Genomic DNA, 23,216 nt, shown 5'->3' with positions numbered 1-23,216 from the left:
GGAGAGACTACTCCACGGATTGAGCACAGGCTTTTTCTTTTAGGGGGGTGGGATAGCACAAGGGATCCACACATTGCCATGTTTCGGGAGGGACCTGGTTCGATTACCAGCATCCCATGTGGCCCCTGACCTGCCAGGGGCGATTTTTGAGTGCAGAGCCAGAAGTACTCCCTGAGCACTGCAGGGTGTGGGCCAAAAACAAATCAATCAATAAATAAAGATTTTTGGTTTTTGGGCCACAACAGGTGATGCTCGGGGGTTACTCCTGGCTAAGTGCTCAGGAATTGCTCCTGGCTTGATTGTAACGAGGTCTGTCCTAGGTTAGCAGCATGCAAAACAAACACCTTACTGCTTGTGCCACTGCTCCGGCCCCATAAATAAAGTTAAAAAAAAAAGTGGCATCAAAGGTTCCCAAGAATAACTAAGAGAGTAGCCTAAGTAACACATCGGTAAGGCGTTTTTAAACGCATAAGGACGGTGGTTCGAATCCCGGCATCCCATATGGTACCCCAAGCCTGCCAGGAGCAATTTCTGAGCGTGGAGCCAGGAGTAACCCCTGAGCACTGCAGGGTGTGACCCCCAAACACCCCCAACAAAAAGAAAAGGAAAGAAAAAAGAAAGTCCAAAGAAACAATAAATAAAAAAATAAAAAATATATATTCTACACTTAATGAATATAGGAATTAAAACCTAGAGGCTTTTGTGGATCTAGTATGCCTAAATTCAACTATGAGAGGTTGGGGCAATTATACAGTGGTCCTCAAACTATGGCCCGCAGGCCACATATTGTATTTGTATCTGTTTTGTTTCTTCATTGCAAAATAAGATATATGCAGTGTGCATAAGAATTCGTTCATAAGTTTTATTTTTACTATAGTCAGACCCTCCAATGGTCTGAGGGACAGTGAACTGGCCCCCCGTTTAAAAAGTTTGAGGACCCCTGGTACAGAAGATAGAACATTTGCCCTGCAAGGGGCCAACCAACCAGGAATATTAATTCCTGAACATCACCAAAAAATCTCCACACAGAGTAAATTTGTAATTGAGTGCCTTAATAAAAGAATTAGGAAAAAAAATTTTCCCATTAACTTCTTGAAATAGAAATGTTTCAGGGCCGGAGAGATAGCATGGAGGTAAGGCGTTTGTTTTGTCTTGCATGTATGCAGAAGGTTTGAATCCCGGCATCCCATATAGTATTCCAAGCCTGCCAGGAGCATAGAGCCAGGAATAACCCCTGAGCGCTGCAGGGTGTGACCCGAAAAACAAACAAACAAAAAAAGAAATGTTTCAAACGTACCAAATGTTGTGTCATTTCTACAGCAATAGGAGTAACTTCTTCACTATACTCGCATATCATTTTCTGAATTACATTAGTAAGATCATCATTTTCTGTTTCTCGTATAATATGAAGAAGAGCCTGCATTACAGGTCTTATGAATGGAGTGATATATTCCTTGGCTGAAAAAGAAAAAATAGTTAGCCAAACCAGCCAATGCTTCTTAAAATCTGTCACTTTAAACTGTAATAAAAATCACTTTAAAAAAAATCACTTTTACATTAGTTTTCTAAAATTCTTAATAAAATGCATTATATATATATATATATATATATATATATATATATATATAAAAAACCCTTTTACCTTTTTCCTGATTACTGATCAATACTTGAAGAGCAATGGCAGCTTCAACTTTTACAGGCATCTCCCTATCATCAATCAGACATCTTCTTGTCAGCTCTAATGCTGTTTGCAAATTCTGGTCACTTTTGAACTTAACTTCACAAAAATAATGAAGGACCCAGCATGCCTTTAAAAAAAAAAAAAAACTGCAGTCAACCACTAAAGATACATACAGACCCCTGAAGTACAATAACCATAGTTTCATGTGTGGGAATTTGGAGGCTGGTCAGTGGTAGATGTCTGAAAAGACAACACTAGACCAGTACTATGATCCCAAGTTTACTCTTTGGCTACTTTATGTTTGTGTGAATAGCAAGATCTGAATGCAAAACACAAACAGATACTGCTATCAGGCACAGATGAAAGCTATGCACACATTATTGCAGCCATTTAAAGATTTTTTAAAAAGAAGTGTAAAGGAAAAACAGGTTATAAAGTACATTTTAAATTTCAATAACAAAATATATTAAACATTTAAGTCATCCACAAAACAAAAAATCTTTAATTCACAAAAGATAAAAATAAAACTATTATAAAACAATACAATTTTAAAGCATACCCTTGCTCTCATGTAGCCTAGTTCGCTGCTGAAGAGAGGAAATACATGGTTCTGCAACATGTATTCCATCTGATCTTTGTAGATCTTTTTCTGTAAATATATACAATTATTTTACAAACAATTCAAAATATAGTTATCTCATATGATATATATAGACCTAGCTAAAATTAATAATAATGCTGCTGAGGAGATGGCTCAAAGGGCTTAACCACAAGATTGCTGTGGGAAACCTACGTTTGATCCTGAGCTCCACAAAGTTCCCCATGCACTATGATAAATGACACCCAAGCAGAGTAAGGAATAGCTACTAGAACTGACAAGTGCAGCCCAAAACAAGGAACAATAAAAATTGTACTTAAATATTTATAAAAACAATTATTCTGGCCAAAGAAACAGTTTCCTGAACACCAGGATAAATATCAAGTATCTTATCCATGACCATTATTTCAAAACCAAATATTGGGGATAGAGAAAATAAGTAGGAAGGCCTCTTGCATGCCACAAACTCAGATTCAAACCCTAGTACCCTTGAGTCCCACCCAAGTAATCCCTAAGTGCAGATTCAGGAACCTGACAACAAATACATGATCCCCTAAAATCGTAAGGAGTAACATACCATGCACTGGGCCAATAATATATACTCAAGCATCACTGGATGTGTCAAAACTAAAATGAGCAAGAAATATACCCAAATAACCAAAGATTGAGCCAAGACGATAAATAAATGAGGATAGGGGCCGGAGTGATAGCACAGCAGTAAGGGTGTTTGCCTTGCATTCGGCAGATCCAAGAGGAATCTGGGTTCATTTCCACAGTACCCCATATGCACCCCCCCCCATCTGAATAAAGAGCCAGGATTAAACCCGTGAGGCCCATGGTGTGGCCCCAAACCAAAACAACAACAACATCTTTAGGATACATTCAGAATGAAGAAACAAAAGGGGCTAATTTTTCCCTATAGGGGAGAAGAGGCATATCCTATATGCTCAAGATTATTTCCTGGCTCTATGCTTGACTAAGTAGATACACTCACTGTCTTGGAGGATTGATAGAAATACAAAGGTTGCATACAAAGCAAGCACTTTTAGCCTTGTACTATCTCTTTGGTCCAGATTTCCTTGTTTTTGACAACTGATATTGGGGGAGGGGTTTTGGGCCACACCTGGTGACACTCAGGAGTTACTCCTGGCTATATGCTTAGAAATCGCCCCTGGCTTGGGGGACAGAACGCAGCCTGTGCCACCACTCTGGCCCCAACAATACTGATTTTAAGTGAAGAGTAATAGGGTTTTATTTTTGGTTACTGAAATTTGTTCAAGTCTAAAATTCAGTTTAAAAAAAAAGTGAAGGGGCTGGAACATTGGTACAAATGGTAGTGTTAGGACGGATCGGCATTTGATCCTCCCGAGTCCATATGGCCCCCTAAGCCATGAGTGATTTCTGAGCACGTATCCAGGAGTGACCCCTGAGCATCACTGGGTGTGGCCTCCCACAAAAATAAATAAGTAAATAAATAATAAAGTTAAGAGGGGTCAGAGAGATAGCACAGCAAGCAGCTGACCCAGGACCAATAGTGGTTCTGGGTCCCGGTATCCCATATGGTGCCCTGTGCCTGCCAGGAGTGATTTCTGAGCACAGAACCAGGAGTAACCCCTGAACACCGCTGGGTGTGGACACAAACAAACAAACAAACAAACAAAAAAAAAAAAGAAAAGAGATTTAATGTGTTAAAGTACTCACTCAAAGTTAACAACCCTCACAACAATAAATTACTGTTTTTATTTGTACTTTCTAAGTGAAGAGATGGGGCAGAGACCTACAAAAAACAGAGCTGGAGACATAGTATAGCAGGTTGGTAAGTTGCTAGCACACAACAGACCCAGGTTCAAACCCTGGCTTCCCATATGGTTTCCATTGCAAAGAAAGAAGTAAGCCCTGAACATTGTTGAGTGAGGCCAAAATCAAAATTATATGATAAAAAAAGGTTGGATTGGGCCAAATAATAGCACAGCAATAGGGTATTTGCCTTGCACACGGCCAACCTGGGTTCAACTCCCACCCAGCACCTCCTTTGATCCCGAGCCTGCCAGGAGTGATTTCTGAGCACAGAGCCTAGAGTAACACCACTAGATGTGGTCCGAAAACTAAAAAGGCTTGAATAGTAATCTAGCCTACCACTTTCATGCAGCCTACCTGATTTTGATCCCTGGCATTCCATATAGTTCTGAAAAACTGCCAGGAGTGATTTCCTGAGTACAAATCCAGGAGTAACCCTGAGCAACAGTGGATATGATCCAAAAGCAAACAAACAAAGAGAGAAAACTGAAGGCCAGAGATAGTACAGAAAGGTGCTATGGTGCAGAATGACTCCAATTTGTTTCCTGAAACCAAATGGTCCCTAGGGCATCACTTTGTATGGTCCTGAAGGCCCCTGAGCACTATCAGGGTAACTGGATAATCCCTGTCATATTGAACACAAGTCCAACAGACTGAGATTGCTGGAAGTCCCTGGGCAGCATCTTGGAGAATTTCCCCTGAAATAAATTAATATTTGTCAATCAAAGAAATACCTTAAGAAGTATTTCAGCTAAAGAGCCAATCATATGTAGGGCACCATCTTTTTTTCGAGGATCAGCATTTGGTTCTGTTAGAATTTGGTAACAAAATCCCATAGTCTTCTGCAATACCTTTATTAAAAGAAGAAAATAATATTTACCTGGATAACCCAATAATCTAAAAATACATTATAAACATGTATAGTTAATGTTTAAAACTGTTTAAACTTTAAACATTAATACAAAGATAAGTAAAAGCTAAATAATCTACCTCTTTCCTCTTGCTACAGGCAGTGAACAAAAGCGTCTGTGCAGCAGTAGTAGGAGAAATGAAATCTTCAAACACATCTAGACAGTAAAATTGAAAATTAATGAATAAAATGTCAATTTCAATATTTTCACATAATTTACAAATAATGCTCAATATAAAATATTTTGTTTCTTAGGCCTCAACCAATATTGTTCAGAGCTGACAGACTAGGAGTCACATGTGCTTCTGGGAATGAATAGAGAGAGGTCTGTTAGATGCATGTAAACAAAAGCCTTTACCTCTGTTATTGTCCTATTTAATAAGTTTGCACTGGTCTTTTGGTCTATAACTGACAGTATTCAGGGTTTACTCTGGCCTCTATACTCAAAGATCATTCCTGGCAGTTCTTGGAGGACTGGACTCTATATAGTGTCAGGGACTGAACTAGGTCAACTGCATGTAAGGTAAGAAGTTTAATTACTTTATGATCTCTTTAAAACTGAACCTAAAATTTTTTTTTCCTTAATCTTCAAACATGATTTCCAACATAATATCTAACAGTATTACTTCAGACACTTTAAACTATTAAAGGGTAAAACTATCTACAGATTGGAGACTGGAGATACAGTACAGCAAACAAGAAAGGCATGTGTCTAGCAAGCAGCCAAACCTGGTTAAATCCCTAGTATCAAATATGATCTCTGAGCCCTGCCAGAACCTCAACATTCACAACTTGCTAATATAACTTTATTCATGTCTGCTAAAAATAAAATGTAATTATCAACTGGCATAATAAATACTCTGTTAAAGTCGAAAGAATATAAAAAAAAAAATATTAAAACAGGGGCCCGGAGAGATAGCACAGCGGTGTTTGCCTTGCAAGCAGCCGATCCAGGACCAAAGGTGGTTGGTTCAAATCCCGGTGTCCCATATGGTCCCCCGTGCCTGCAAGGAGCAATTTCTGAGCAGACAGCCAGGCGTAACCCCTGAGCACCGCTGGGTGTGGCCCAAAAAACCAAAAAAAAAAAAAAAAAAAAAAAATTTAAAACAGAAATGGGGGTGAGACATATTACAGGGTTTAAGCATTTAGCTGACCTGGTTCAAATCCATGGCACTTGTATGGTCGCCCCCTGAGAACTGCCAGCAATTACTGAAACAGCCAAACAGTCCCTAACCATTAGGGAACACAAAAGCAACAACAAAATAAAGTGTTTCCAGAACCAAAGGTGAGCCACTATTATTCCGCAAATTTTAGATATATAAAATAGCTTACCAAACTTCATGCGTATATATTCATAAGGATCTTCTTGCCAAAGTTCTTCATCAGCATCTGTATAGCACATCAATGGAAAAATAACATCTTGGATAATGCCCTGCAATTTAAAAGTTAAGAAAGTAACAACCTTAACTCAGCCTGAAAAGCGAAACCTTCACATTTCTATCTTTAAAAATCACATAATCATATGTATATAAAATGAAAAAATTTAAGAAATGCATTTTTGGGGGGAGGCATACCCGGTGACGCTCAGAGGTTAAAACTGGCTATGCGCACAACACTCAGGGTTTACACCTGACTCTGCGCTCAGAAGTTGTTGCTGGCAGGCTCAGGGGACCATATGGATCGGCTGCGTGCAAGGCAAATACCCTACCACTGTGCTATCACTTCAACCCCAAGAAATGCATTCTTAAACCAACAACAGCATATATACCTACCATCTGTAGAACAATTACACAATGACAGTTATACAGGCAGGTTATGAATTCTGAGAAAATACAGTGTGATATTTGAGTCTATCAAATCCTTAAGTTGTAACTCAAAGACTAATACAGATAGGGCCAGAGCGATATAGCACAGCGTTAAGGCTTTTGCCTTGCACACGGACAACATAGGACAGAAACTGGTTCAAATCTCGGCATCCCATATGGTCCCGAGCCTGCCAGGAACAACTTCTGAGTGCAGAGAAGAGAAGTAAACCCTGAGCGTTGACAGGTGTGACCCCCAAAACCAATCTAATGAGGCCTTTTTCATGCTGGATAAGCCAATGTTCTCATTTGAATGTATAACTCATATCTTTCTTTCCCCTCACATTTCTCTAAGTGAATTTTTTATAGAACATTTAATTACTCCAAATTACCTAACTTAAAATGACTATTCAGAACCCAAAAGAAAATGTTAATAGATCAAAAAATAAACAAGGGTCCAGAATGACAAAGTGGGTAATAGGCCTATCATACCATCAAGCCCAATTTTAATACCCTGCATATGGTTTTCTCCTCTCTCCAGGAGTAATCCCTAAGCAAAGAGTCAGGCAAATGCCATGAGAAGAGCTAGAATGCACCAAAACAGTAAAAACAAACATAAATGCCGGGCATGGTGGCACGTGCCTATAGTCCGAGCTACTTGGGAGGCTAAGGTCAGAGGATCCCTCGAGTCCAGGAGTTCTGGGCTGTTATGCGCTAGCACTAAGTTTATAGCTCCCCTTGGGGGTTCACCAGGTTGCCTAAGGAGGGTGAACCAGCCCAGGTCAGAAACGAAGCAGGTCAAAGCTCCCATAGTGGGAATCACACCTGTGAATAGCCACTGTACTCTGGCCTGGGCAACAGAGAGACCCTGTCTCTTAAAAGTTAATAAAAAGGGCCTGGAGAGATAGCACAGTGGTGTTTGCCTTGCAAGCAGCCGATCCAGGACCAAAGGTGGTTGGTTCAAATCCCATATGCTCCCCCATGCCTGCCAGGAGCTATTTTTGAGCAGACAGCCAGGAGTAACCCCTGAGCACCACCAGGTGTGGCCCAAAAACCAAAAAAAAAAAAAAAGTTAATAAAAAAACCATGGGCCGGAAAGATAACATTGAGGTAGGGCCTTTGCCTCACATGCAGAAGGATTCAGTGGTTCGAATACCATATGGTCCCTCGTGCCTGCCAGGGGCGATTTCTGAGCACAGAGCCAGGAGTAACCCCTGAGCGTGGCTGGGTGTGATCCAAAAACCAAAAAAAAAGTTAAAAAACAAACAAACATACATACATAACAAACTAAATATCAAAAGATTCTGGAAAGACAGTATAGCTAGTAGGGCAAGCAATACCATAAGACCAAATGGGGTGAGGTCCCTGGGTTCTCTGATTACCAACAAAAGGATCCCTAAGTGTGTCCACCTACAATATACATATATTGTAATCATAAAATACCTTTAGTATTTTTCTCAACCATCGGATTTAAAAAGCTAATACAAAACATGTTTTCAACCTTTATAACAGCAAATGTTATTTTCATCATATGTTCTAAAAACAAACAAAAACTCCATTCAGATTAAAACAAACAATTACCAGCTGGGGTGGGGAGGTAAAAGAGGGGAACCTGGGAACACTGGTGGCAGGAGTGGTACTGGAACACTGTATGGCTAAAATCCAATTATGAATAAGATAAAACATGATGCTCTAAAAACAAACATTTTTTTAATTACTTGAATATGAGGTTTCAGATTCTTCCAGGTGAGGGCATGGGAAACTCCTTGATTAATATAGTTTAATGTCTGTTGTAGAACTCGAGGAGCCATATATTGCTTCTCCTTGTACTGATATAATACCTTCAACAAAACCTTTAGGGAAAAAAAAATTAAATTAGGCACATGTAATTTAGAATACCCAATATTTATTTAAATACCCGGGTCTTCAACGAGAGCCACCACATTTTTCTAAAAATAAAGTGCTCTTAAAATTATGTTGAACCAATCATATTTAAATAAATCAAAGGAATAATGTGAAAAAGTAGTTTCTGATAAGTACAAAATAAAAAAGCCTATGAACACAATGGTGCTCAGGAGTTACTCCTAGCTCTGCACTCAAAATCAGTTATTTTTCCTTTATTAAAAAAGGGTGCTGGGGGCTGGAGTGATAGTACAGTGGGAAGGCTGATTCATGGCATCCAGGAGTCATTTCTGAGTGAAGAGCCAGAAGTAACCCTTAAGTACCACTGGGTGTGGCCCCAAAACAAGTAGACCAAACAACAAAAAATTGGGCTGAGGCACAGTATAGCAGATATAATACAGTGGGTAAGGCACTTGCACTCTGCACACATCCAACCTGGAATTACCAGCTCGTTTCTGACTTTAAAAATTATCAAATAATAGGGGCTGTCTAGAGTATAGGCTGGTGTGGGGTGGGGAGGAAGGACACTTGGGATATTGGTCATGGGAATGTTGCACTGGTGAAGGATGTTTATATATATATTTTAAAAAAATCAGAAAAGAAAAAGAAAAAGAAAAGGCTCCCAATTCTTACCACAGGCGTGTTCTTTTACACTGACTGTATAGAAAGAGGAAGCACAATAAATGCACCCCATATACACCTCAACCCAGGCCCTTTGCCTGGTCTGTATTATGAATTGGGGGACCAAAAAAATAGGTGCTGGAATAGTGGCGCCAAGCAGTAGGGCATCTGCCTTGCACATGCGCTAACCTAGGACGAACCGCCATATGATCCCCCTAGCCTGGATCGATTTCTGAGCGCATAGCCAGGAGAAATGGGTGCAGACACTTGAAACATAGTAAGATATAAATGGTGAAAAAAAATTTTTATTCCTAACATGAATTAACAGAATGGTGCTAAGAGATTAATAGTTATCATATTCTCTACATCTACCTAATTATAATTCATCAAGCTTCTCTTACAGAATTGGAGGAGACAGCTCAAAATGATAAAGCATGTGCCTAAAATATGTGAGACCCTGAATGCAATCCCTAGGAATGCTTTATGCACCAGTTAAGTCTGACTTTGGCTGGTCCCTGGGTATGGCTACTGGTCCAAGCATAATTGGAAATGATCTAATAATAATCACACACATACACAAAAAAACCCACCCAAATGGATAAAATTGCAATATATATTATAAATGGCAGCACTTCTACTAAACATTAATTGCAATGTTTGGGAGAGAAAAGCTTTAAGAGTAACTTCTCACAAACACTAGGTATATACTTTGGGGATGAGGGTAGGATTTAAGGTTGAGGTCATAGTTTAGGTGAGAGGTTACGGCTAAGGTAATATGGGTTTACTCTTGGCTCAGTGACTAGGGATATTCCTAGTATAGTTTAAAATTGAACCAAAGCAGCCAAGTATAAGGCAAGTGCTTGAACTCTTCTTATACTAACCGGCCACAATCACATACTTTTGGAAGAGAAATTATAGTTACCACAGATTCTTCTACAAAATGAATCATCAAATTAAGGAAGATAATTGACATCTATCTCTCTGGCCCTACCAACAATGTTTTTTTTAATCAAGCCAGATATTAAAAGGATTAGTAAAAACTGTGTAGCATGTTAATATGTACCTAAAATATTACTATGAAAATATGTTATCCACTTTAATCAAAAATAAAAAATGGGGGCTGGGCCGTGGCACTAGAGGTAAGGTGCCTGCCTTGCCTGCGCTAGCCTTGGACGGACCGTGGTTTGATCCCCCGGCGTCCCACATGGTCCCCCAAGCCAGGAGCAACTTCTGAGCGCATAGCCAGGAGTAACCCCTGAGCGTTACCGGGTGTGGCCCAAAAACCAAAAAAATAAAAAATAAAAAAATAAAAAATGTGTAGCAATTTAATTCCTCTTTTTAAAAATGTTTCATGGGCCCAGAGAGATAGCACAGCGGCGTTTGCCTTGCAAGCAGCTGATCCAGGACCAAAGGTGGTTGGTTCCAATCGCGGTGTCCCATATGGTCCTCCGTGCCTGCCAGGAGCTATTTCTGAGCAGACAGCCAGGAGTCACCCCTGAGCATTGCAGGGTGTGGCCCAAAAACCAAGATATTATAAACATTATCATTTAAATGTTAATATTAACTAATGTTGTGTTAATTAATGTTGATGGTCCTGATAAAGGAATGATACAATAGACACTAGAAATAAATAAGACAGAAACAAATGTCATTCTACTAAAAAAAGTTATCTTGGACTTACTTGTTGAACACCAACAGCAAATGCCTTTAGAAATACTTCAGCAAATTCATTATACTCCTTGGAAACATTCCCAGGACTTCCATACCTAAAATAATAATAAGACATACATTGGCCATTTGAATTAGCATTACAAAGTGAGAGACTTAAAAATAAAGTTCAATTATCACATATTTTGTTGGCCTTACCTTTCAAAAAGCCTAGCTAAGATGTGTAAAGCCCACTTTTTACATTTCCACCATGGCAATTCGGGCCTATCATCTTCTTCAACTTGAAGTGTTTCCTTTAAAGAAAAGAATACGAATTCAGAGAATCAGAACAAGTCAAAAGTCATAAAAAAATCAATACTTTAAAAAAGACCATTTGCCTTGTATGGAGAGGTCGTGGGCTCTATAACAGGCACCATCACCTCATGGTCCCCATAATTCTTAGACATGCTTCTTTTAATATGAGAAGCCAACAAAGGCAGGACAGTCATTTTGTAAGTATTCCCAATGTCTCTGTACCAGATTATAAAGCATACACTTTTTATTTAACCATTTTTACTCAAGTCCCAGGATTTCACACTACTGTTCATTATACTTTTTTTTTGTTTTGGGGGTCATATAATTTGACGCTCAAGGGTTATTACTAGCTATGCACTGAGAAATCGCTCCTGACTGTGGTTTAATCCCCCAGCATCCCATATGGTCCCCCAAGCCAGGAGCATTTGCCTTGCATGTGGCTGATCCAGAGTGGACTGCGTTCGATCCCCACCATCCCATATGGTCCCCTAAGCCAGGAGCAATTTCTGAGTACATAGCCAGGAGTAGCCCCTGAGAATCACCAAGTATGGCCCCCCAACAAAAAAAAGTTCAACTTTGGGTTCAACTTTGTCTTCTCTTCATAGTTCAACTCTGCAATCAATGGTTTCCACTGACACACATCCCCGCACCACCTGGTATGAACCCCAAACCCAAAACAAACAAAAAAATTTTTTTGACTTTGCTGGATTTGGACTCTGGCATATTTCTATCGGTCTAAAGGACTGAAGTCATAAGGATTGAAACACAAGAGTTGGCACTAGACCACAGAGCTAGTACATAGTATAACACTCTTGCCTTGTATACAACAGACTTCATTCTGGCACTGCATATGATCCTCCACAGCCCCACCATGAATGATCCCTTAGCACAGTGGTGGGCAACCTTTTTTATTCTTTTGTTTTGTTTTGTTTTGGTTTTGGTTTTTGGGCCACACCCGGCATTGCTCAGGGGTTACCCCTGGCTGTCTGCTCAGAAATAGCTCCTGGCAGGCACGGGGGACCATATGGGACACCGGGATTCGAACCAACCACCTTTGGTCCTGCATCGGCTGCTTGCAAGGCAAACGCCGCTGTGCTATCTCTCCGGGCCCAACCTTTTTTTTTCAACTGAGCCAAATCTCACCAAACCACGATTGAAATTTATTTTGAGAGCCACACAGGGCGCGCACTGATAGAGGCTAGGAGCAGAGTCCTGACTCCTGGAGCAGCTGCCCGACACACAGAAGAGCCACATTAAAAAGTGTAAAGATCCCCCCCCCCAAAAAAAAACGTGTAAAGAGGGGCCCAGAGAGATAGCACAGCAGTGTTTGCCTTGCAAGCAGCCGATCCAGGACCAAAGGTGGTTGGTTCCAATCCCGGTGTCCCATATGGTACCCCGTGCCTGCCAGGAGCTATTTCTGAGCAGACAGCCAGGAGTAACCCCTGAGCAATGCCGGGTGTGACCCAAACACCAAAAACCAAAAACCAAAAACAAAAGTGTAAAGAGCCGCATGTGGCTTAAGAGCCGCGGCTTGCTGACCACTGGCAGCGGATAGGCCTCTAAGGCACAGCTGATGCAGGCTGATCTCCAGCATCCCATATGGTATTCAGCCCCGCCAGAAGGAATTTCTAAGAGCAGAGCATAGCTAGCAGTAAGCTCTGACTATCGCCAGTTGTGGCTCCAAAACAAAAACTACAAAAAAATCCAACTGTGTAACTTTTTATTTTTAAAAGTATATATACACATTTTAAACTACATAGTATGGATAATGCTATTTGCATTTTAAAATGCACATGAAGTAGCTGAATCCTACAAACATACAATTGAAAACTAAAAAGAAAATTAAGAAAAGTTTAAGGGAAAATATGTGTACGTCTATTCAAAAATTTTATTTGAGGTCCATAAATAAAGAGTATGGGTCACCTGCCTTAGACAGCCAAATGGGTACAATTCCTGGAAACCCATAAGGTTCGAGCATGAATAGAGATGATCGATGTGCAGAGAGCCAGGAGTAAGCCCTGGCTTAATAGCATGCCTTAGTAAGTAAAAGATTGTAATGTCTAGAGATGCAAAACAGAAATTACCTAAAAGCCATACAAAAGTATGATTCCCTCTCCTTACTCTCCCCGTTTTTTTTTTCTGGCTATGCTCACCCATTATTACTCTATCTCTGGCCCCTAAACGGTCTTTTCTTAATCCATTACCGGTCAACTATATATAATACATAGCTGGTTCTGCACTGAGAAATCACTTTTGGAGGGTGTGGGGACTAAAATGGATGCCGGGTTGGCTGTGTGCAAAGCACTATACTGTCAGTGATTAGGGTGTTAGCCTTCCACGTTCCGGATTCTTTCTACTGAAAAATATTTGAGTGCCATGCAAGGAATGCAAGGAAGTGAATGATGAGCAATTCCTGATGAGCAATTCCCAAGGAGCATCAAAGAGTAAAACTGTGTGAACAGTCAATTTTGCCTTTCATGGTGGAGTCCCAGGTTTGACTCCCAGTATCACATTCTGCAAAATTTATCACATGCCTAAAACAACTTAAAAAAAAAAAGAAAAAGAAAAAATGAAGTGGGCGGGCCAGAGAGATAGAATGGAAGGTAGGGCATTTGCCTTGCATGCAGAAGGATGGTGGTTCGAATCCAAGCATCCCATATGGTTCCCTGAACCAGCTAGGAGTAACTCCTGAGCACTGAGGTGTGTGACCCAAAAACAAACAAACAAACAAAAAAAAATAGAGCGGGTGGGGGTAGAGGATAGCACAGCAGTATGATGTTTGCCTTGCACGCAGCCACCATCAGACTCCAGTTTGATTCTCGGCATCCCATATAGTCCTCCAGTTATAAGTGCAGAGCCAGGCGTAACCCGAGCACATCCACGTGTGACCCCAAAACCCAACCCCCCAAAATAAACTGTGAGTAAATATGGTCATAAAATCTCAACAAGTTAACAAACATATATAATAATTAAGATAGACAGTATGGGGCTGGAGAGATAGCATGGAGGTAAGGCGTTTGCCTTTCATGCAAGAGGTCATCGGTTCGAATCCCAGCGTCCCATATGGTCCCCCGTGCCTGCCAGGAGCAATTTCTGAGCTTGGAGCCAGGAGTAACCCCTGAGCACTGCCGGGTGTGACCCAAAAAAAAAAAAAAAAAAAAAAAAGATAGACAGTATGAGGCCGAAGTGGTAAGCACAGCAATAGGACTATTTGCCTTACATGGCTAACCGAGGCAGACGTAGATTCAATCCCTGGCATACCATATGGTCCCCCAGGCAGTAGTGGTTTCTGACCGAATAGCCAGGAGTAACCCCTGAGCATAACTGGGTGTGACCCCCCAAGTAAATTAATTTCCTTTTTTTTTAATTTTTTAATTTGGGGGGGTTAATTTGGTCACACCCGGCAGAGCTCAGGGGTTACACATGGCTCTGTGCTCATAAATTTCTCCTTGCAGGCTCAGGGGTCCATATAGGATGATGGGTTTCAAATCACTATCTGTCCTGGTTTGGCTGCATGCAAAGCAAATGTCCTACCGCTGCGCTCTCTCTCCGGTTTCCAAATTATTTTTAATTTTATTTAAACAATTGTGATCTACAGAATTCTTCATAATTGAATTTCAAATATGCAGTGAGTCAGGGCCCTTCCCACCACCAGTGAACCCAGAATGCATTCTATACCACCATTGTGCCCCCTGGCCTGCCAGTATACCAGGCCCTTTTAAGTTTAGATTGTTCAAGTTTAAGTCTCTTGATTCTATTATAGTTGACTTTAGCAATATAAGAATAAAAAGAAACTTACATTTGGTACATCCCTGTTCACAACAGTCTTCAAGATTTCTATCCATTCAGTCAGATTCTGTTGATTTATCAGCTCCAATGGTAGCGTGTACTAAATTAAAAAAAGAATATCTCTTAAATTCTTAGCACCCCCCTAAAACCGTACTTTCTTTAATACCTACAAAAAAGTATTTCTATTTTGTATTTTGAGTTGCACTGGCAGTGCTCAAGGTATATGGCTGTTTAGACTGAACCCAAGTCAGCGGTTTGCAAGGCAAGCACCTACATAATAAGCAATTTTCTTACCTGGCTGACTTGATTATTAATAAATAATGATAAAATAACTGCTCCTGTCCTCTTTTTTTCTCTCCCCCACTCTTTCTCCTCTTTTTCCCTCTTTTCTTTCTCTCTTCACTCTCCTCTTCTCTCTCTTTCTTTCCTCCTTCATTCTCTTCCATTTCCTCTTCTCCCTCTCCCTTCCTTACTCCCTAGCATTAGCTCCACCTGGGCACACTCAGTATGCTCAATACTGATTCTGTACTCAGGGATAATTCCTGGCAAAGTTCAGGGGATCAAACATGGTGTCAGAGATCAAAAACAGATTGGCAACATGCAAGGCAAAGTGCCTTATCTACTCTACTAACTTACTAATCTTATTCAAATTATGTTAAAATAAATTGTACAAATAGTGAGATCAACTAAGTGTTGAGAGCATATCTTCCATGCAAGGACCCCTAGTATGAGCCCCACATGTTACCCAAGTACTGCCAGGTATACCCCTGATGGCTCTCAATATTGCTGAAACTAAAGACTAAAAAGCTGGGCCAATTAGTGCTGGTTGGAAAGCTTCCCTACTGGTGATTAAGAAAAAATGTAGGGGATGGCGAGGTGGCGCTAGAGGTAAGGTATCTGCCTTGCAAGCGCTAGCCAAGGAAGGTCGGCGGTTTGATCCCTCCATGTCCTATATGGTCCCCCCAAGCAAGGGGCAATTTCTGAGCATTTAGCCAGGAGTAACCTCTAAGCATCAAACAAGTGTGGAAAAAAAAAAAAAAAAAAGAAAAAGAAAAAGAAAAAGAAAAATGTATTAAGTTGTTTATGTATTGGGGAAATGTACTTGTTTTGATGTTTAAGCACTCTTTAGTTACATACTGATGATACTTTTGGTACTTAACGACAAGAAAAATAATACACTTGGGGCTAGAACAATAGCAGAACAGGCAAGGTGCTTGCCATACAGGCAGCCAATCTAGATTTGATCCCCTATACCTTTTAATGTGACAAATGGTAGGCTGATTTCTCATACAAAAGAAATGATTTAAAAAAGTCAACACTATAGTGGGCAGAATGTTTGCCTTGTAATCTGTAGACCTGAGGTTTGATCCTTGGCATCCCATATGGACCTCCCCAAGCCAAGAGTAATTTCTGAGTAGAGAAAGGAGTTAACCCTTGAACACTGCCAGGTATGTGCCCAAAACAAAAATGAATCCAAAAACAAAGGAAGCCAAATACCACCCACCTACACCCACACCCGGTTTAAGGTCTTTACTTACATAGGCAGACCCTGGTTAGACTCCTAGAATAGCATATGTTCCACTAAAAACAACTATGAGTGAACTTTAAGCACAGAGCTAGGGGTATGGCCCCTCCAAAACAAAGTATTAAATAAATTACTGGAGGGGCATGGGGCTGGAGCAATAGTACAGCCAAGTAGGACATTTGCCTCACACATGGTTGACCCAGGTCCAATGCTTGGCATCTGATATGGTCCCTAGCCTGCCAGGAGTGATTTCTGGGCACAGAGCTAGGAATAATCCCTAAGTTCCTCTAAGTATGGCCCAACCAACTCCTAAAAAAAAATTACTGGGGCCCGGAGAGATAGCACAGCGGCGTTTGCCTTGCAAGCTGCCGATCCAGGACCAAAGGTGGTTGGTTCGAATCCCGGTGTCCCATATGGTCCCCCGTGCCTGCCAGGAGCTTTTTCTGAACAGACAGCCAGGAGTAACCCCTGAGCACCACCGGGTGTGGCCCAAAAACCAAAAAAAAAAAAAAAAAAAAAAAATTACTGGAGGAGTGAGAGCAATAGTACAGCAGGTAGGGAATTTGCCTTGCATGATGTGGATCTAATTACCAGCACCCCCATATGATTCCCCCAAACTAGCCAGGAGTAACTCCATGATCACCAGCAGGTGTTGCCCAAAAATGAAAGTAAATACATAAAATAATATCAAATAAAATTACCTGAACAAGAGCATAAAAGATCTTGAAAATTTGTTTCTGGATGAGGACAGATTGATCAGATTGATCGGAAAGAAGCTGGATAAAACGGTCCTTCAAAACTGGCAGAAAATGCTGCATTGCTGCTATCAATGGACTTCGTTCTTCTGGTTTCTTATACCTTTGGGTAGGAATACAAACTAATTCTGTAAGAATTTATCTCCAAATAATATATGGTATAAATTTAAACTATTTGTTCACATAAATATAAGCAAAAACTTCCTAACTTGAGATAGCTAGAAAAATGTGAACCTAATATGGTAACCAAACCACAAGAAAAGGAAACTTGAGAAAAAACACAATTGAGTATTTAATATTTACTGAGAATAACTTAAGGCAATGTTCTTCAATGTCCTTCATTATCCACCCTTATCTTCTATGGCAGAATACACAGAAATGTTTAATACTTTTCTGTGACTCCACCCTGGATTTAGGTGTATCTACCTGAGACCCGCCCATTTCAGGGAGGGGTCTTGGAAGGGGTAGATAAGGCTTTGACCTTATCTAGAGAGGATGAGGGCTTTTGGCCCTTTGGTCTTTGGCCAACATGAAGATCAAAGGGAAGATGGCTGAAAGGAGTTAAAATGCAGGGCTAGCTAACAATGGCTGAATGCTTAAAAGGTTATGATATAGGCCACACATGTGGTGAATAGGTTATGAATTAAGCTGATACTTCCTGAAGTGAGTGAGTTCAATAACCACCGCTCTCAAGAACCTCCAGACCCGCCGGCTGAAGGGGGTTGCAGAGCCACGTGGCCTGGGATGGCAGAGAAAGGTCTCTCCATCCATCCATCTCCATCCAGCAACATCGTTAATTATTTAATTCTACACTTTTCCAATATAATTTGTAAGAATTTACATTGACAATCAAAATTCAGGGCCCCCCGTTTTTTGGTTCTTGGTTTTTTTGGGTCACACCCGGCAGTGCTAAGAGGTTACTCCTGGCTCTAGGCTCACTTACCTTCATGCTATCTGTCCAGCCCCAAGGTTTCCCCTTTTAACTACTTCACACTATGCTGTCTTTATTTGTGAATATTGATACAACTGATGAGTGACTACAGAACAGAATTTATTTATCAGAATATATGTGTCAGCTTATCTATTTACAACTTACTACATCATTATCATTCTTGGGTAACTATACATTCAAGAGCATTGAATCAAAAGTTCTAAAAGGCCCTTAGAAATAGTATAGCTTGGTCCCCCAAGCCAGGTCAGCTGCATGCAAGGCCTTACCACTGTGCTATCTCTCCAGCCCCCAGATGTATTTCTTGAGTCATATTCTCTGTAGATTTCACCTTTTAAAAACCCAACATGATGGGCCGGAGTGATGACGCAGCAGTAGGGCATTTGCCTTGCATATGGCTGACCCAGGACGGACCTCGGTTCGATCCCCTGGCGATCCATAAAGTCCCATATAACCAGGAGTGATTTCTGAGCGCATAGCCAGGAGTAATCCCTGAGCATCACAGGGTGTGGCTCAAAAAAAAAAAAAGCCAAAAAACAAATAAATAGTACAGCTAATACAGTGTTAAGGAAGGGTGCTTACTTTGCATTGATCAACCCAGGTTTGATCGGTGGCACCCAATATGATACCACAACCCTTCCAGGAGTAATCTCTGAGCATAGAGCTAGGAGTCAGCATTGAGCAAAGCAGGGCTTGGTTCAACAACAAAAAAATTTTTATCTATAAAGCACAGTGTTTAATTTCAGAAAGCAATATATAATACTATGCCTAGTTATTTGCTAATAACATTTATTGTTGATATTGGTGCTCAGTTTACTCCATGTTCAGGGATAGCCCCAGTGATGCTGGGAAAATATCTATGGATTGAACCTAGGCACTCAACAAGCAAAGCATGTGCACAGGGTCAAGAGATAGTACAGCATGTAGGACACTTGCCTTGTACTTGGCCAACCAGCACCTCATATCCCCCAAGTCCCACCAGTAGTAATTCCTAACCATCATGCCAGGAATAATCACTGAGCATCATCAGTGTAGCCCAAAAATAAAATCAAATAGAGGCCGGAGAGATAACATGGAGGTAAGGCATTTGCCTTGCATGCAGAAGGACGGTGGTTCGAATCCCGGCATTCCATATGGTCCCCCGAACCTGCCAGGAGTGATTTCTGAGCATAGAGCCAGGAGGAACTCCTGAGCACTGCCGGGTGTGACCCAAAAACAAAACAAAATAAAGTTAAATTTAAATAAAGGTTTTCTACTAGGAGAAATGTGAACCAAAGTAAATCATCAATAATAAAATAAATAAATAAACAAATAAATAAAAATAATTTTAAAAGGTGAGGCGGTGGCTTCGGCCGGGAAAGCCATGGGCCAGGCAGCCAAGGTTTTACAGCTCTTTAAAACATTGCACAGGACCAGACAAGAAGTTTTTAAAAATGATATCAAAGCACTAAGAGCAGCTAGAATAAAGATAAATGAAAAATTCAAAAGTAATAAAAATGAAACTTCTCCTAAGAAAATAGAAGAGCTAATAAAAATGGGTTCTGACGTTGAACTGATACTCAGAACATCAGTCGTACAAGGCATTCATTCACACAGAACATAATACACTGAAATTGGTCCCAAGGAAAGATCTTCTTGTAGAAAATGTACCATACTGTGATTCACCAACTCAGAAACAGTGAATTTTCTAAGATAAAAGCAAGTCCTTGGGCCGGGCGGTGGCGCTGGAGGTAAGGTGCCTGCCTTGCCTGCGCTAGCCTAGGACGGACCGCGGTTCGATCCCCCGGCGTCCCATATGGTCCCCCAAGAAGCCAGGAGCAACTTCTGAGCGCATAGCCAGGAGTAACCCCTGAGCGTCACAGGGTGTGGCCCAAAAACCAAAAAAAAAAAAAAAAAAAGCAAGTCCTTGTATGTACTTTTTTTTTTTTTTTTGGTTTTTGGTTTTTGGGCCACACCCGGCAGTGCTCAGGGGTTACTCCTGGCTGTCTGCTCAGAATTAGCTCCTGGCAGGCACAGGGGACCATATGGGACACTGGGATTCGAACCAACCACCTTTGGTCCTGGATCGGCTGCTTGCAAGGCAAACACTGCTGCGCTATCTCTCTGGGCCCTTGTATGTACTTTTTAACTTAAAAATATATAACTCTGGCAAAAAAAAAAATAATTTTAAAAAAAGAATGAAAAATAGGGTCCGGAGAAATAGCATACTGGTAAGGTGTTTGCCTTGCATGCATAAGGACGGTGGTTTAAATCCCGGTATCCCATATGCCCCCCAAGAATGTCGGGACCAATTTCTGTGCGTAGAGCTAGGAGTATCCCCTGAGCGCCACCAGGTGTGACCCAAAGAAACAAAAAATAAATAAATAGATATAAAAAAATAAAAAATAATAAAAACATGGTGGAGCCATAGTGCAAGCACTACAGCCGCCTTGCACGCAGCTGATTTAGGACGGACCATGGTTTGATCGCCTGGCGTCCCACATGGTCCGCCAAATCAGGAGCAATTTCTGAGCACATAGCCAGGAGTAACCCGAGCATCACCAGTGCAGCCCCCCCAAAAAAAGAAAGAAAACATTCACACTAATGACTAAAAAATAAATGGAAGCTGTAAAGATAGTATGGCAGATGGCAGTGATATACTGTGCCAGGACATTTGTACTAGGTTTGATCCTTGGCACAAGGATGATCCACAAGCAACTGCCAAGAATAGCCTCTGAACACTGCTGGGTATGACTACCAAATCAAAAATAAATTTTAATCAAACGACCCTGCAACATGAAGAGGTAGCCAGGGCTGCCTGGCCTGACGTGTTAAGTGCTCTATAGTCCTAGATATTTAACATCCTAGACACTTGTGCTTTCACAATCCTAGCATACACTTCACTTTTTTTTTATTTTAAACTTTGTAGCCACGCTCAGTAGTGACACATGGCCTAAGAAAGTAACCCAGAATCAGAAGTATGCAAGGTATTTTACTTCTTAAACTATCTCACTGGGTCTTGAGAATACACTTTCAAAGGTTATGTGGTTTTGTTTTTGTTTTGGAGCAGCAACACCTGGTTGTACTCAGAGCTTACTCCTGGCTCTGTACTCATGGACTACTCTATTTAAGAACTTTAAGTGAATCATATGGGATGCCAGGGATTGAATCAAGATAGGCCACAAACAAGGTAAGCACCTTACCTACTGTACCATTATTCCCTCTGGCCACTTTTTTTTTTTTTTTGAGATACATACAGTGATTCTCATTTACTCCTGGCTCTGCTCAAGGACCAAATGGGATGCTGGGGATCGAACCCAGGTTGGCCACATGCAAGGCAAGTGCCCTAAACACCGTGCTATCAGGTTCAGGGATGTGGCTCAGAAATCTGAGAAGTGTGAGGCCCTGAATTTAATTCTGACTGAGCACAAAAAAACTCTACATGCTGGGACCGGAGAGATAGCATGGAGGTAAGGCGTTTGCCTTTCATGCAGAAGGAAGGTGGTTTGAATTCCGGCATCCCATATGGTCCCCTGTGCCTGTCAGGGCGATTTTTCTGAGCATGGAGCCAGGAGTGACCCGAGTGCTGACAGGTGTGACCCCCCCCAAAAAACCAAAAAACTCTACATGCCTTTTGAGCTGATAAAGGAGTAACAATTCAAAAGAAAGCCATTTTTGCATTGATTATATAATTCATAATAAATCACAAAGTATTCCATTATGGTAATGAAGATGAGAACTACTATTATACATCTGATTCTCCATTTATCCAACCCATGTGGTCACACTGAAAGGATTTGAACAACCATTCCATGTTTGAAATACCTCCCTCGCTAACTGAGCTGTGGATTGGAATCTGGGTGGCACTAATTATTAATCTATGAAAATGACAAAAATTTATAGTAGAAAACAAATGACTTTCTCATAGGATCTGAAATTCCTGAAAGCATGTAAATGTAATACTAAAGGTACTACCAATTTACCAGACCAAATTTATACTTTACTTTTCAAAAATTATTCATCATTTGGTGAATTAAATGAAACTCAGTATTTCATTTCCAATGCTGTGTTTTCTTTAGAGGTTCATATTAATCAATTCCTATGGTATGATGTGCCTTCTTCAAATATTCCTATGTTCCTTCAACTGACGAGCATTTCCTAAGGATTATCTACATTCCTGAAGGCAATCATCACTTCCAATTTCTTGAATTGTCTTAACACTGCTTCAGTCCACACAGATCCCTTGTGAACCTTGTGCTCCACAAGTAAAAATTGGTTGAAAAATCAACTGAAATTCCAGTACTGTAGCAGCCTCCCAATAAAAAAAAAAATTCCTGTCCAACACTCTCCTGCTATAATTATAGGACAGGAAAGATTTAATCTCAATAAAATAACAGCATGTTATGCTCTCTCGTTTTAGTCACTCACTTACCAGAACTACAACTGGCACTCTGACAGATGTTGGAGCAACAGCTGGAACATTCCTTAGCAGGAAGATGGGTAGCTGGTGGGAACATAAGAAAACACCAGTACCAATGCTGTAAATGGTATATTTCTCTCCTGCTCAGAACAAAAGCAGCTACTTTGAGTTGAGACCCAAAAAGGGTTTTGGAGGCTAAAAACAAGTCCCAGAATTAAAGGGATCACAATGGCATCTGTGTAGCTGTTAGGACTGGAAATAAATCCACCATCATGGTATAAGTCTTCCTCATGACTTTCTCAAAATTTTCTAGTAACAACTTAGAAGTACCTACCAGTGTTATACTTCCACCATTTAAAAAATCTCTTGAACATTGACTTCTTTTCAGAGCTATAGTTATCTTCCAGGATTAATTTTTTGAATCAACAAACCACAATAAAATCTGTCTAAAATATATCTTAATGTTATGAATTACTTCTAAGAACCATAATTTGCTCAACTATACAAACACACATTATGAATTCCT

General features: G+C 40.7%; 2 protein-coding genes and 2 non-coding genes across 4 annotated transcripts in view; 2 read left to right on the top strand and 2 right to left on the bottom strand.

Annotated features, from left to right (window-relative positions):
* Window positions 1-23,216, bottom strand: part of IPO7 (importin 7) — a 63,083-nt gene that overhangs the window by 20,533 nt on the left and 19,334 nt on the right. Inside the window, exons 5-15 of the mRNA XM_049780995.1 lie at window positions 17,289-17,445; window positions 15,073-15,162; window positions 11,178-11,272; window positions 10,993-11,077; window positions 8,507-8,641; window positions 6,319-6,418; window positions 5,067-5,143; window positions 4,811-4,927; window positions 2,241-2,330; window positions 1,643-1,808; window positions 1,298-1,458 (exon numbers count right to left, since the gene is read on the bottom strand). Coding sequence (XP_049636952.1) covers window positions 1,298-1,458; window positions 1,643-1,808; window positions 2,241-2,330; window positions 4,811-4,927; window positions 5,067-5,143; window positions 6,319-6,418; window positions 8,507-8,641; window positions 10,993-11,077; window positions 11,178-11,272; window positions 15,073-15,162; window positions 17,289-17,445 — 1,273 coding nt within the window. The remainder of the gene's footprint in view (window positions 1-1,297; window positions 1,459-1,642; window positions 1,809-2,240; window positions 2,331-4,810; window positions 4,928-5,066; window positions 5,144-6,318; window positions 6,419-8,506; window positions 8,642-10,992; window positions 11,078-11,177; window positions 11,273-15,072; window positions 15,163-17,288; window positions 17,446-23,216) is intronic.
* On the bottom strand, window positions 1,883-2,065 carry LOC126019254 (small nucleolar RNA SNORA23). Its single transcript, XR_007498988.1, has one exon. It is a non-coding gene; the product is annotated as a small nucleolar RNA SNORA23 (small nucleolar RNA).
* On the top strand, window positions 9,307-9,439 carry LOC126019395 (small nucleolar RNA SNORA51). The gene has a single exon (XR_007499116.1). It is a non-coding gene; the product is annotated as a small nucleolar RNA SNORA51 (small nucleolar RNA).
* Window positions 19,632-19,994, top strand: LOC126018988 (complex III assembly factor LYRM7-like). Its single transcript, XM_049781109.1, is given in 2 exon segments — window positions 19,632-19,876; window positions 19,878-19,994. Coding segments are annotated over 2 exon segments (318 nt in total). The 5' UTR covers window positions 19,632-19,654; the 3' UTR covers window positions 19,974-19,994.

The sequence above is a fragment of the Suncus etruscus genome, chromosome 9 (genome assembly GCF_024139225.1).
Source record: "Suncus etruscus isolate mSunEtr1 chromosome 9, mSunEtr1.pri.cur, whole genome shotgun sequence".
NCBI classification, from domain to species: Eukaryota; Metazoa; Chordata; class Mammalia; order Eulipotyphla; family Soricidae; genus Suncus; species Suncus etruscus.
The sequence above is the reverse complement of the archived record's forward strand: the minus strand, read 5'-3'. Positions and strand labels throughout refer to the sequence as shown.